At 46.3% G+C, this 13,557-nt stretch overlaps 1 protein-coding gene across 16 annotated transcripts in view; it reads left to right on the top strand.

Annotated features, from left to right (window-relative positions):
• Positions 1 to 13,557, top strand: part of ARHGEF9 (Cdc42 guanine nucleotide exchange factor 9) — a 215,639-nt gene that overhangs the window by 112,034 nt on the left and 90,048 nt on the right. Inside the window, exon 1 of one of the 16 annotated variants that reach the window (XM_051630756.1) lies at positions 355 to 513. The exons of the other annotated variants lie outside the window; for them this stretch is intronic. Within the exon in view, the coding sequence (XP_051486716.1) occupies positions 484 to 513 (30 nt within the window). The 5' untranslated portion in view covers positions 355 to 483. Of the gene's footprint in view, positions 1 to 354; positions 514 to 13,557 lie in introns of those variants that run through there. 16 annotated transcript variants of the gene reach the window in all.

The following is a 13,557-nucleotide window of genomic DNA, read 5'->3' on the forward strand; positions in this document are numbered from 1 at the left end:
GCATTTCTTCCTCTTCGGGTGCTTCAGAAAAAAGCATATGTGTCAGGATGATCCCTGCTAGTCTTGCCTTCACTGTGATTTTAATGCTCTTTCTTTAAGGCTAATAAAGGGGCTCCTTTTGGTTTTTAAAGGCTTCCTTCCCCACCCTTGATATTTCCCACCTCTGTTTTAAACCTCACATGACAAGTTAAAAGAGGGACGGGATAGCTCAGAGGTCTCTGACGTGATGGCTGTTTTCTGTCCTGCCATTTGGATTTTCCCCCAGGATGGCAGCAGCACAGCACTTGCTTATGCTTTGTAGTGAATGAAGATCTGCCCAGATTCGAGCCCTTCTGTGGGAATGCAGAGGTGCTTTCTCATCCCGTAGATGAATGTTGTTGAGAGCTGCATGTTCACCTGACTCCTGCCCCCATCTGTTTGCGTAATGTGGTTATATTTCTTTTTGGATCAGGTATTCAGTACACAGCCCAACTGCTGTGTATAATGTCTGAAGGGAAATTGCCAAAAATCCATGTAAGTTTTCTTTTGGTTTTGTTTTAATTTGTGACTAGAACCCCTCTTCTATGTTGTTCATTTAATTTTGTTGTCGTTTTGCTTTCTGTGTTTAGTGAATGCTGGTTATGATGGGAGATCCCATGCTCTTTGTGCTCAGTGCTTGCTGGCTTGCATGTGTGTGTGTTATGCCTGTAGTGTATGTGCTGTGTGTTAACAGTGCATCTGTGTCAGTGAGGAGGGGGGCTCCTGTATTTTGCATTTGCAATGTGTCTCTTTCTCAGCTGGGTGTGATAAGCCTGTTCAGTGTGTATCTCCCAGTGAAATGGTATGGGAGCTGTTCTGATAAAATGCAGGGATTTGTCTCTTTTATGTGGAATCTCCAATGCCCAGAAGTTAGGAAGCTTGAGGAAAACTCCTTAATGTTGTTGGTTGTTGTGTAATAATTGTCCTGTTGTGATGAGATTCTTTCTTGAGGGGTTACGGTGGTGACAGAGGATCATTCTGTCACATAATGCTTTTGCCACTGACTTACTGTATGGCCTTGGGCATGTTCCTTCACTGTTGTGTGACTCCTCTTCCCGTGTTGTAGAAGGGGAGCATCACCCATTATTGAGGCAGAAGCAAGACCCGTTGACTCCCATTTCTTCCCTTTTTTGCACCATGTTGTATCTGTGGCTGTTCTGGCCAGTGTCAGGATTATGGTGTGGGGAGGGTGGACAACGTGTGCATTTCAACTGACTGGTTTATTCATATGGAAAATTTAACAGAGGTGTGCAACTTTGGGGAGCTCCCCCGGCTCCCAACACAGAGCCAGGGAAACTGAGGCATGTGGTGGTGAGAATGGTGCAGGGTGGGGGTTAGGAGCAGAGCTGGGTGCTTGGCTGTTGGCTCGTAGGGTTTGATCTTCACCTTCCCAGGTGGAAGTGCCGGTGGGGCAGGCTAGGGCTGGGAAGCCATGGGGTGAACTGTGTGCAGTTTGGGGGAGGATCTCTCATAGGAGATTTTGGCATAGCAGACAAATCTGTCCGTGTGGAAGGTCCCATGTGGTTTAGTGCCTGCCCCTTCTTTCACATCAGCTGAGACATATAGAACATAATGTATAGGCTGCCGGCAATGAGTGTGTTTCTATTTTGGGCAGCAGCTCTGGCTGGGTAAAGCAGGGGCTGCACTGCAAGCACTGGGCTCTGTGGCCTTGTTTAAGGCTCTGAGGGGTGAACTGTGTCTCTAGCCCTGTTGTTTTCCTCTAGGACCTGACTGGGACTTGCAGGGCAGACCATGGTAGCCCCAGTGGGTGCTGGGGTACCAGCAGGCAGCCCTGCAGTGGCATCACCCCATTGTCACACCATGGGGTAGGGATGCCTGGCCTGGTAAATGGTCCTTTTTTTTTCTAGGTCATTTGTTGTTATTAGATTATCTTAGTACCCCACCACAAGCACGGGCAGCCATGTGCTCCAGCATCCTTTCTTTCCTGAGCTAAGCTGCTGTGCCACAGGGGTGTAGATGGAGTTGGTCCTTCTTGCTTTGTATCCAGTGGGGAAAGCAGCATGCCCGACTATCCTATTGCCTCTCAAAACCATGGCCTCTGTCCCCAGCTCTGCTCCCCAGCCTGCCTCCTGTGGTGACCTTTGTGGAGCGTGTCCTGCCTGGAATGATGGGGAGAATTGTGACTGGGTTTCTGACCTGGGCAGGCTGGACCTGAGCACCGTGGATATGTCCTGTGCCACCAGAGAGCTGCCTCAGCCTGCTGCGGAGTAAAATTCCTGGGATGTTGCTGATGGGGTTTGTTTGCCTCTGTTTGCTCTCCCTACTCTAGATGTTTGTCCCAAGGGTGTCAGTTTCTAATGGGTAAAGCTTCTCCTGTGGCCAGTCCTTGGGACCACAGGCTGCTGTAGGGGATCTGGGAGCTTGTGGCTGTGGCAGTGGTTGCTGTTCACACCTGAAAGGTGCTGGGGGAGGAATCAGCCCAACTATGAGGAGTCTGGAAGTAGCAAAGATCCTCACCGTGTAAGGAGTGTCTCTCGTGTTTGAAAAAATGCAGTATGGCCTCAGCTGTACAGATACAGATAAATATCCCAAGGCTCAGTCTCTTACCCTGATAAGCAGTGAGCTCATTTGCTGGGTGCATCTGTAGAAAAGTTGTGTCAAGTAAAATTGTTCAGTTTGAAAAAAAGCATCAGAGTCTTGTTGGCATTATCAGAAAATGGGGTTTTTTTTAAGGATTTCTGTGGGCCACATTTCTCATGCTATTTCTGGTGCTTCCACTCTCCTGTACTGTATTCAGTATATCTCACAAGTTTTTCTTAATATGTTGTGCACTGAAGTTTCTGTTCTGATACCAAATTTAGGGAAGGCTTTTTATCTAAAATTCTTTCTTCCTGGCTTGATAAGGTGCTGATTAATTTTGTGCAACTCTGTCCTTATCTAGTTGAGCTTCAGTGAGTTTTAGTGTAATCTTTAATGTTTGTTTTTAACATTTATTCCAAAGGCTTTTATGCACACTGGATGTTTGGTCTTTTGTGAAGTTCTGGGAGAAGAAAGTTAAAAAGTAACAATTGCAGAACAGGTTTTGAATCCAGATGAAACGTTTTAAAGCTTCTGTAAAAAAAGAGCATCCTTTAAATGGCAGTAGACTCTGATGTAGTTGTAGATACTAAATTAGAATTGTATTACTCTAGTGTTGTGTGTATGCAAAGCTGGATGTGTAGAACAGAGAACAGCAATAGTGCTCGTGTATAGGCAAGTGACTGTGTGCACCTGTCTGACAGGACTGAAGGAGAGGGACTGTTCCTCTCTGTAGCTGTTAAAAGGTAAGGAGGGTTGGGGCAGCTTTGCCTATCTCTGCCTCCCACTGTTGAGGGTTGTGGGAGCACAGGGTGAGAAACCACCTCCTGCTTCTGCTGAAATGCACAGGCAAGAGGAGGAGACGGTGCCAGGAAGAAGGTAGTGCCAGAAAGAAGGTTGTGCCTATTTGGTGCAGCCATCTCCCCCTGGGTGGGAAGAGTGCTCTCTGGGGCCATGGTGGCACCAGGGGCAGCTCCCACCCCTGCCAGGCGCTGCCATCCTGAGCAGCTGTGCTGAGGCCTGAACAGAGTCAGCTGTCAGCAGTGCAGAGTGTCTGCCTTGATTTCATGATCAGGAGGTGACACCTGGATAGATTTTCAGTATCTTCTGGTCCAGGGCAGATGAATCTCTCATCCGATGGCCAGCAGCAGATCGATCACATCTCCTGGACACTGCAGCTTTTGCAGAAACATCTAAAAAGTCTTCCCTAAGGAATTAGAAGTACACATGTGCAAAGAAACCAATCACACCTGCAGGCTGGGGCCAAATGTTTCGTACTAACTGGCTGCCTTAGAATTCTGAGTCTTCAAACAGGAGAAGCCTGGCTTCTTCAGTGCATACCTGAGGCCTGGGAGTGTATTCACAGGTGTTAACAGGATCAAGACTCTTGGTTTATGGTGTCTAGAAAGCACTGGCCTTGCTCCCCAGCTGCACCTAGCACCCTCTTGCAGGAGTGGGTGTGGGGGAGCCAGCCCACTGTCATTTGCAAATTGTCAACAGTGGCCCCAGCTGCCACAAAAGCCATTTTTCCAGCTCAGTTTTAAGCTCAGAATGAGACTGTGTCTAGTCCCCAGAGCCCAGGTTTGGCTGGAGGTTGCAGGCAGCATGTTCCCAGTGTTTCTTATTTTTCTATCTTCCCCTGTAGCTTCCCAGCTTCTTGTTCTCCTCCTACACTCCCAGTGTTAAACAGTTGCTGTGTTTTGCCCCAGAAAATGGTGATGGTTTAATCTGTCTCCAGTGTGTGTTTTTAGAACAGATGCCAGGCTGTCCCTCTCATCCTCTCACACAGCATTGTGCACGTGTGTGCAGGCGTGTGCAGGTATTTGTGCACCTTCCTATAGATTTCTTTTTATGTATACAAGGAAACATAAAGATTAAAACACATGTGCATATGTTTTCCTTCCCAGATATATTTTGGAAAATATGAGTCAGCAGCAGGCAAGAACATCTTACATAATCGCTGGGAGTGAAGAGAACCTTGCAATTTGGTAGGAGGCTGACTTTCTGCAAGCAGCTTTTTTAACATCATTTTGTGACCACGCACTGGTGTGTGCCTCTTGGTCAAGTGCCGTTCTTCCCACCACGCGCTGCTGTGTCCGATGCAGACGTGTAGCCACAGTAGCCTTGGGTTTTGCTGTATTTTTAAACCCCGCAGTAACAATAGCAGAGTCTCAGGGCTGTGATGATGGTAATGATTTTTCTCTCTTCCCTAACTTGTTTTCCTGCAAAGACTCTGTGATTTTCCTTTTTGGTTCCCCCCACTCCCCACCTCCTGCTGTTTTCTAGAAAATCTCAGGGCTAAGAGAAATTGCACATGAGTGCAGCTGGAAATAAACGTTGCCCCCTCAGCTCACGGCCGCCCACCTCCGCCGCCTACCTCCAAATGGGAGAGTGAAGTCAAATCCACTTTTAGCCCTCGGCTGCTGCTCCTGCACAGCTCTGCCCATGAGCTTGTTCCCATCACCCTGCAGAGCACGGTGGCTGTGCCTGCTGTCTGTGCAGAGGGTGACATTCAGAGAGGCCTGAGCACCATTTTAACAGCCTTTGCAGCTGTAAGAGCACTTGTCTGGTCCCATCAGTAGTCACGCTCTCTTGTGCCTTCACATGAGGGGATGAGAGGGTACACAGTTTTTTTCTTGTTCACTAAGTATCGCAGGGAGGGGGGAGCTTCAGGAATTACAAAAAAATCTCATCAAGTGAGATGGATCTGGCTCACATCAGACAGCAGTAATGTCAGGAGTTGGAATCCTCCATCCTGGGCTTCAACGGGTGTCGCGTGTTGCAGCAGCCACAGGGGGAGAGGCAGCAGTGGGGCTCAGAGCAGAGCGTGCTGGGTTGGTGCTCTTATCCTCTCAGTAGTGCTGTAGCTCAGTTTCCCCATCTCTAATGCCAGGCTTCATTCCAGGCTGTTCAGCTGAATCCCTGCATTTCTGAAGGATGCTTCGAAAGCCTAGGAAGGGAATGGGCCCTAACAGAGTTAAAGGAAATAAAGAAAAGGACTTGTTTGTTTATTTTTAATTTGCCCAATAAAAACGAAAGGTTTAGAACTGCTTTCATCTCCCAGGGCACTGCAAATACTTCCTCTGTGGCTAAGCTAGTGGTTGCCTCTCAAGCAAAGAGAAAGCTCTATTGTGGTTTTAAAATATCAAAGCCTTCCCAAGGAGGCAGTAAATTGCCGTGCTGGTTGAAACCAGGAGTGCAAGTAGCTCTGTGCCCTGTCTGGGACAGTGTCTGAGGCATGTACTGTACAGAAAATTGGGAGAGACACAATAATTGATGGTGACAGAATAACCTGTTTATCCAGAGCACTCTGTTTTCACCCCCGTTAGCTCGTGGGTCTTTGATGCTTGGAGACAAGAGAATTTAAATCTGTATTTTTAAAACCACAAACGTCTCTGCTATAACCAGGAAATTCTCATGAGCTCAGCAGAAGGGATGTGCTCTTCAGTCCAGCATCCTTTCAAGGCTCTCTCTGTATTTTATCCAAAAGTTCAGCCTGAGCTATGTGAATCTGCCCTGTGTTTGGGGCAGCTGGGGAATGGTGAGGTGCTCCCAGGGCTAGGGTTTGGGGGAACTGCTCCCCATTTCCAGTCTCTCTGTAGCCCCATGGGTGATGCTGCAGAGGCCATTTCACCTTTCTACCTCTTTGTTTATTTCCTTAAAACGTGCAGAAGAAAATTGCCCAATGGCAAATAGTTTGAGAGCTGAGAATGGAAAGTACTGTATTCCAGGCAGATGGGATCAGCAGAGTGAGGATTGCTTGAAAATGCCACTTTGCCCCTCACAGGTAAAAGGGGCAGAGGGTAGATGGGCTTTGCTAGGAGCCTCTGGAAGACCAAAGCTTCTGCCCTGGCTGCTCCCTCTGTTAGTTAAAAGCAACAGCTTGAATTTCACCTGAGATCCCAGCAGAGATGAGGTGCCAAATGATGTCAGCAGGGTTCTGCCAAAGATTAATTTGCTCTCCAATATTTTACATATGCAGCGTCAGATTGCATCCTTATTATTGTCACTGTTTTAAACAGTATTCAGCTGGATAATGTCTGCATACCTCTTTAGAGCCTTCAGCAGTTCCTCATTAATAATACAGTTGCTCTGTGTTATTAATTGATCCAAATTAGGCTTTTTGTTTCTCTAAGCCTTTTGTGGTATTCCTGTGCCGTTAAGAAATTAATCTGCATTAAGTAGAAACACCCAAGTTAAAATAGTAGCTGTGGAGTTGTAGCTTTTCACTCTTCCATGGCATAAGCTGCAGGGCAGAACAGTTCAGGGTAACCAGTAATCCTTTCCTCAGAGCCAGTGGTAAGACACAGGGGAGGCTCCCACTGCCTCCCCTGGCACAAAAGCCACCTAGGACAGCCTGGCCCTACTCTGGATGGTGGCATCCCCCTGGAAGTGCTGTCTCCTTGAGACAAGCTGTCTCTGCCTGAGTGACAAGAGCTCACTTCTTATTTTCCAGGCCTCTCCTTTTAGAGCTTCTCTGTTTGGCCACCCTTTTTCCCCAAAAGGAAGGCTGTTCCCTGGGGCATGTTCCCTCCTGTTTTGTCAAACCTGGCGGGAAATGTTTGTAGTGGTTAGTCTCAGATGGTCATGAAAGGCTTCCACTCCTTCCTTTGAGCAGTTCTCCCACAACCAAAAAAACATCTCACCTTCACTAGCAGTGATTTTAGGTTTCTTTTGTTGCCTTTTCTTCCTTTCTGTTTCTCCTGCAGACAGTTTTACCTCTGCGGGCTTTTTTCCAACTTGGGTTGAAATCCAAGCAGGAAAAATAATACTTGACATTATGCATTCCAGCATATTAAAAATATTTTCTCAAGTTGGGTTACTTAAAGCCTTTGTGCTATATAAATTCTCAAGTACTTTTTCTATTTTAAAATGGAAATGGGTGGCTGAAAACTCTCAGAAGTCAAATGAAGATCAAAGGCTTGGGACTACTAGCAGTTTTCTGTATTATCTACAGGAGCTCAAGACTAAGGTTGCATAGGGTAAGTGCAGAGGGGCTGCTAAGAGCCTAGTGCATCTGTAAAACTCACCCCTGATGCTCTTGAGGGCTGGGCTTGTTGTCTGACCTACCACTGGCCTGGCTGGAAATCCCAAGTTTTATCATCTTGTTCTCATGTCCATCCCTCTGCAACAACAGCCAGCAAATGCAGTGCTGCTAATGGTCTTACTGTCCTCCTCGGGGGTTGCTGGAGTTGCTTTACAAGCTTTTCAGAAAAGCAAAGCTGTTCTCCCGTAGTCCATCCTTCCTCAGCCCCTGTGGCTTATGAACAGGAATCAGGACAATAGATGGAAATTTATGTCATGGAGGCATGTGACAAGGGTATCCTGAGGGCTCAGGGCAGCTCACAAAACAATTGCCTCTGATAAATGCTCAGAGGTTACCATGAGTGTTCTCAGCAGCTCCATTCAGTGCTCACAGTGGGCATTTTCACCCCTGACCAGCTATTCATAGGGAAATGTTGCAAGACTCTAAGCCACCAACAACATAATCCTTGTAGTAATAAAACATAAAAATGGATGCAGAGCAATTTGGCCAAGAAGAGTGGAAAGAAAAAGAGTTAAAATCCAAGGGGTAGCTGTTGAAATGCAAAAGGATCTAGAAAGCAAGGATGCAAAAATAAAATCTGAAACGGAAATGAGTAACATTTTTACAGCATTGCATAACTCATTGTATTTGCAATCCATCTAGAAATCTATTTGAGGCAAGAAATCAAGTCAGAATTATAGAGCAAAGAATTGGTTTTCCAGATGTTTGCAACTGTCTGGATTGTTATCTTCAGCTCCTTTTCACAGCTTATTTGAATCCCTTCTTCCTTACAGTAGTCATGGAAAAACTTTCTCTTGGTTGTGTTGCAGGTGGGGCAGTTAAGTGGAGTGTTCTGAGGCTTTCTGCTCTGAACTTTCCCTCTTCTCATCTCTTGAGGAACTCTGTGAGGTGGTTGTACTGGTGAAGGTGGGAGCCCCAGGGTTTCTGTAGGATAACCCTCTTTGGAGAGGACCCTCTTCTGGGCTAGGCTGAAGTGGCTGGGATGGACGGTTGCCCATGTGCAGGGATCTCCTGTTTGCCCTAGACAATGATGCTGTGTGAGTGGTAGAGCTGGGCCCATACTGTGCTGTTTACTCTGATCACCTCTTTTAAATAAATTAGATCAGGTCATGCAATATGAGCATGAGAGCTGCCTGCTCGCCTGGTGTGTATTTATCACCAGATATAGACCCAGCCTGCTTAAGAGACTGGTTGAAGTGTGTCAGTGTTGAAGGCTTCTGGTGTCTGTACGTTTGTCTTGGCAAAATTAAGTCCTGAATCTAACAGATGTCGTCAGTGCCGTTCCCAGCAGACTCCTGAAAGGCCAGCATGGGGTACCTGACATTTCTCTTGTATTTGGTGGCATTTGTGAAGGAGGTTTTATCTTGTTTCTTATCATCTCTAGCATTCAGGGCTGCTGGCAGTGATTTACATCGGATCCAGTTCTTGGCAAGTGCTGTGAAGAGACTCAAGCAGCAACGTGTCCAGGCAGAGCTCAGCTCTGCTCCCAAGCCACCCTGCCTCATGGGATGAGTGTCCCACTCCTTCTGGGAGGTGGGTTCTGCTTCACTCTGCCTGCCATGGGCTTTTGTGCACTGTGGCTTACCTGAGCTCACAATTTGGCTATGGGTTGTGCAGGTTGCTGACTAAGTGCCTCTGCTTTGTGTGTTGGGGACTCAAGGAGCTACCACTCCCTGGCTGCTTCCAGAGTGTCTCTTTCTGCCTGTTCTACTGCCTGGGGTGCAGTCCTGGGAGCTAGACTTAAATGGTGAACCAAGAAGGAAGCACCCAGGAGGCAAACTGGGCTCCTCAGAGACCAGGCATCTATTTGGAAATCAGTGTTACAGACAGGTGGGGGTTTGAGACTCAAATCTAGGGAAACGGGAGACTTTCCTGACAGGCAAACTCTTAGAAAGATTTCCCAGCAGAATGGCCCAAAACAGAAGCAGTTGACTCCAAACAAGCAATATCTCCTCTGACCTCCCTCTTTGCTTCTGAGTGTTCCCCCCTTGCCTTTTCTCTCTAGGACTGTCCTTTTGTGCCCAGTGGAAACGTGTCTGTCACCGCTCCATCCCACCTGGTGGTGGTGCTGCTCAGTGCTGTTACTGAGCAGGAGCTACGCTGACCTCCCTGCTTGGACAAGGAGGAAATTTCTCTCATGGGACAGCACAGCGTGCTTCGGGCAACGAGTCTTTTCATGGTAGTGATAGATGCAGTCTCGAGTCCTTGTTTTTGCTGACAGGATATTAAATGTGTTAATGTTTGAATTACTGGCTTCAAGCAACAGAGAGAAATAGAGAGAAGGTTTGCTGTAGGTTTACCAAGTTGGGCTGAATCTTAAAAGTTTGTATTACAGAGAAACCATCTGTAAGGGAAGGAGGCCTGGGGAGATGCAGGGTTTTCCAAATTGGGAAAGTGCAGATGAAAGAGGGACAAGGATACAACACAGGAGGCAAAACTAAGTATAGAGGAATGGTGTTATAAAGGGAAAATGGGGGCTGGAGATCAAGACAAATTAGAACATGCAGAAAATGTAATCCACTAGGCCATAGATTTGTATTTCTGGAAAATCACTGAAGTACCTTCACGTGGGACAGTTCTCATGAGATTGGAGAAAATACCAGGAATAGCTGCTCAAGGGGACAGTCTTCCTTTGGCTTTGAGCAAAACAGATGATTCAAATATGTTTTTACAAGTGCAGAGACCCCTGAGTTGCAAGGAGCGCTCAGTTTCCTCATGTGCAGGCAGATCTGGGTAGCACAGCTTAATGCAGGGGCAGCACCAGCAGATTTGCACAAAATAGAGTTTATCCTAATGGTAATTCAGAGAGGAGCAGCAGCCCTCCCAAGGACAGATGGATTCACAAATAGAAGGGCTCTGGAAATGGGCCGTTTGTAATGCTGGAGCAGAGAGGAAGGGAGTATTTTATTATTATTACCTGGAGTGGATTCAAGCCTTGAACAGATGGTAGGATTTGCCAGTCTGACTGAGCTAGAAAGCTGGGTGATGGAGACTTGCAAGCTGGGCAGTCCCATCCATCACTGTGGCCATAGGCTCCTGTGTCCCTTGGTGCTTTGTGACCCGTAAAAGGCTGGTTCAGTAAAAGGTCGAGATTTGGTTTGGTGGTGATGCTGCTATAGACTGTGGTTAGAGGTGCTAGGAGCTTGTGCTAGGAATAAGTCTGGGGTTTGGCACCCATCTTGAAGAAGAAGAAACAAATAAGTGAGACATTTCATATGCTAGAATCAGTATTTTGATTACTGCTTTTGAAAGATTGATAGAGGTGGATTTAGCTGTAAGGAAAGGATTTATCTTGGCAGTTCAACAGTCTATTCCAAACCTTCCTGTTCTCTGTAGCATAGTCAGAAGTCCCCTGGATTTATGCACAGGCAGTATTTGGTCAGCTGGGGTGCTAGAGACAGGGCTATGGAGTCTTATCGGTGTCCAGCAGCCTCAATAGCTTACTTTTAAAAAGGCTGCTGTGTTCATTACCAAGAGCATTGGGTTCTTCTAACACAAAAAAGGCCTTAATTCTTAAATAATTCTGTCCCATCCTGTGCTACTTATTCATAGGCTCTCCCTACTTTACACTGATGCATAAATGCAGAACAGACTTTTTTCCCCCTGTTTTCTTTGCCTGCAGTAGCACCAGCCATTTTGAAACTGTGAGCTGAAACTCCAGGGTTCTTGCTAATCCTAACAGACCTAATGGGGGAGAATGCTGGGGAGGGATTCTGGGAGTCTGGAAATGAGCCTAAGACCTTTGAAACCGTGAACCAGATTCTCAGTCAACTAAGGCTTCTGAGCTTTCCTCATTTGTTAGGAAGTCACAGGATTCTTCTAGCTATCAGATTTTAATTTTTCATCATGTATTGATACAAGATACCAGTAATTTAAACCAATCCACTCCCCTTCCAGGAGAAAAATTTTAGAATAATAGTAAAGATGCAGCCAGTTTCTGGAGAAAAAGTTATTAAGTTTCAGTCTCTTTGGAGCTTGTATGAATGAATATGGCCAGGCTTTTGCCTGTTCCTAGGGCATTTGTAAGGTGCCTTCTGCACATACTACCCATCCCACCCAAGAAAAGGCTGGTTTTTACTACCTGATGTAATGAAAAGCAAAAAAAGTAAAATGCTTATTGACTGTTGCATGCTCACAAACACACATAGATTTGCTGCTGCTGCAGAAATGCCTTGCCCACACCTGCCCAGCTGCTGTGGGTGCCTGGATGTGTGACCACACTTCTCCAGAGCCATGTCAGGGTGACCCTCTGTGCATGGAACATGGAACAAACTAGAGCTGAGCACAGCCTCGGGAGCCAGAGGTACATGGCACTGCCTGTGAATCTGGGCACGTGGGATTCTGGGGTGGTTTGTGTGTGCACTCGTTGTGTGTACAGAGGCAGACCTCTGCTGCTTGCAGAGATGCCTGCCCACTCTGACTCAGATCCAGGGTGTTTTATTGTTGCTTTGAGGACTCTCTAAAAATTCCCTGGCATTTATTCAAAAAGAGTGCCAGTAGCCTTAAACTCAACTCATTTCCTTTACATCAAACCACGGAAGCTCATCAATAGCAATCTCAGACTCCAGCAGGGAACATGAAGGCATTTTGGATTTGACACCCTCAATAGTCATGTGGTAAATAGGTCGTTACTAATACAATAGCAGTAATAAACCACAATGTGGGAATTTAGAGTTAGAAACGATGGTGTTTGTGGTCCTTTCTCTTCAATAGCAGATATTATTTCTAGTGCCAGAAGAATGATTTTGGTAGTATTCCTTTGTTATTTTAAGGCATCAATGAGCAGCATCTACTCATAGGTTTGTGTCTGGGGACTGAAAAATGCTCAGGTGTTTTTGCACCTCAGCAGTTACTTTTATTAACTAATGTGAGCTTAAAAGACAAGGTGGGACCCAGGAGCTCACTGCTGCTTATCTTCTTGCTGCAGACTGGAGCTCTAACCAGTTTGTTGGAGCCTTTTCTCAGCAAGTTCTCTTTGGTTTTTCCAGTGGGAATATCACATATGATAGAGAGACTCCAAGGGGCCAGTTTTACCTTTGAAGTCGAGGTTTAATTTTTTTCTGTTAAAAAAAAATGTGTTTCGACAGTTTGTCACATCAGCTTAGGCTGCCATGTCGTGGGCAGTGAAGTGTTAGGAAGGAGAAGCAAAAGTATTTTGATGAAGAATCAAGTCAACTCACTAATGTTTTTTGAACATCTCCTGTGTTGACCTCGGTCCACGCCTGCTCCTCTGGCTTTCTTGTTTCTGGGAGAGCTTTTGGAGGTGCTGAGAGAATTGCCAGGCAGGATCTGGGGAGATGTGGGTAAAAGTTTTGAAGGGGTTTTGCTGGAGATTTGTTCTTTGCAGCAGGGACGTTTTGCCAGCATCTCCTGAATTGAAGTCTCCCTCGTGTTTATTTTTGAACTGAGGAGGAGGGAAGAAGGGAGGTAGCATCATCAGGCATTTTTATAGCTATGGAGAGTGGGGAGGGCAAAGTCTGTGTTTCACAACAAATCCTACATCTCCATGTTTGGGTTCAAGAAAAGCACAAAACCAGTCTCTCTTGTGGGGATTTTTTTTTCACTAGGCAAACAATCATTTTGTCTTTGTGCCACTGATGAATCAACTAAGAGAACTACAAAAGATAATGTACTTCTATTTTTATATCTTGTCCTAATGAAGCTCAGGTGAGAATTTTCCCCTGTGTGACTGGCTAAAACAAGGTAGGAAAAATTCAGAGGGAGAGGAGGAGGGAGTGAGAGGCTAAACATTTAGCATTGTGCATGGATGTGCTTTGGGGGAAATGTGCACCACCTTAGCGAAACAGAGAGAGGAGAGTGAGGAGAGAGACGTTTTATTCATAGAAAATGATCCCTATAGGATGGGCTTCTCTGGGAGGAGCTGTGGCACAGGGGGGATGGTAGTGTCAGGACTGTACTGCTGGCTGTGTTTTCTTGGCACCCATGCTGAGCGG

The sequence above is a fragment of the Apus apus genome, chromosome 12 (genome assembly GCF_020740795.1).
Source record: "Apus apus isolate bApuApu2 chromosome 12, bApuApu2.pri.cur, whole genome shotgun sequence".
In the NCBI taxonomy this organism is placed as follows: Eukaryota; Metazoa; Chordata; class Aves; order Apodiformes; family Apodidae; genus Apus; species Apus apus.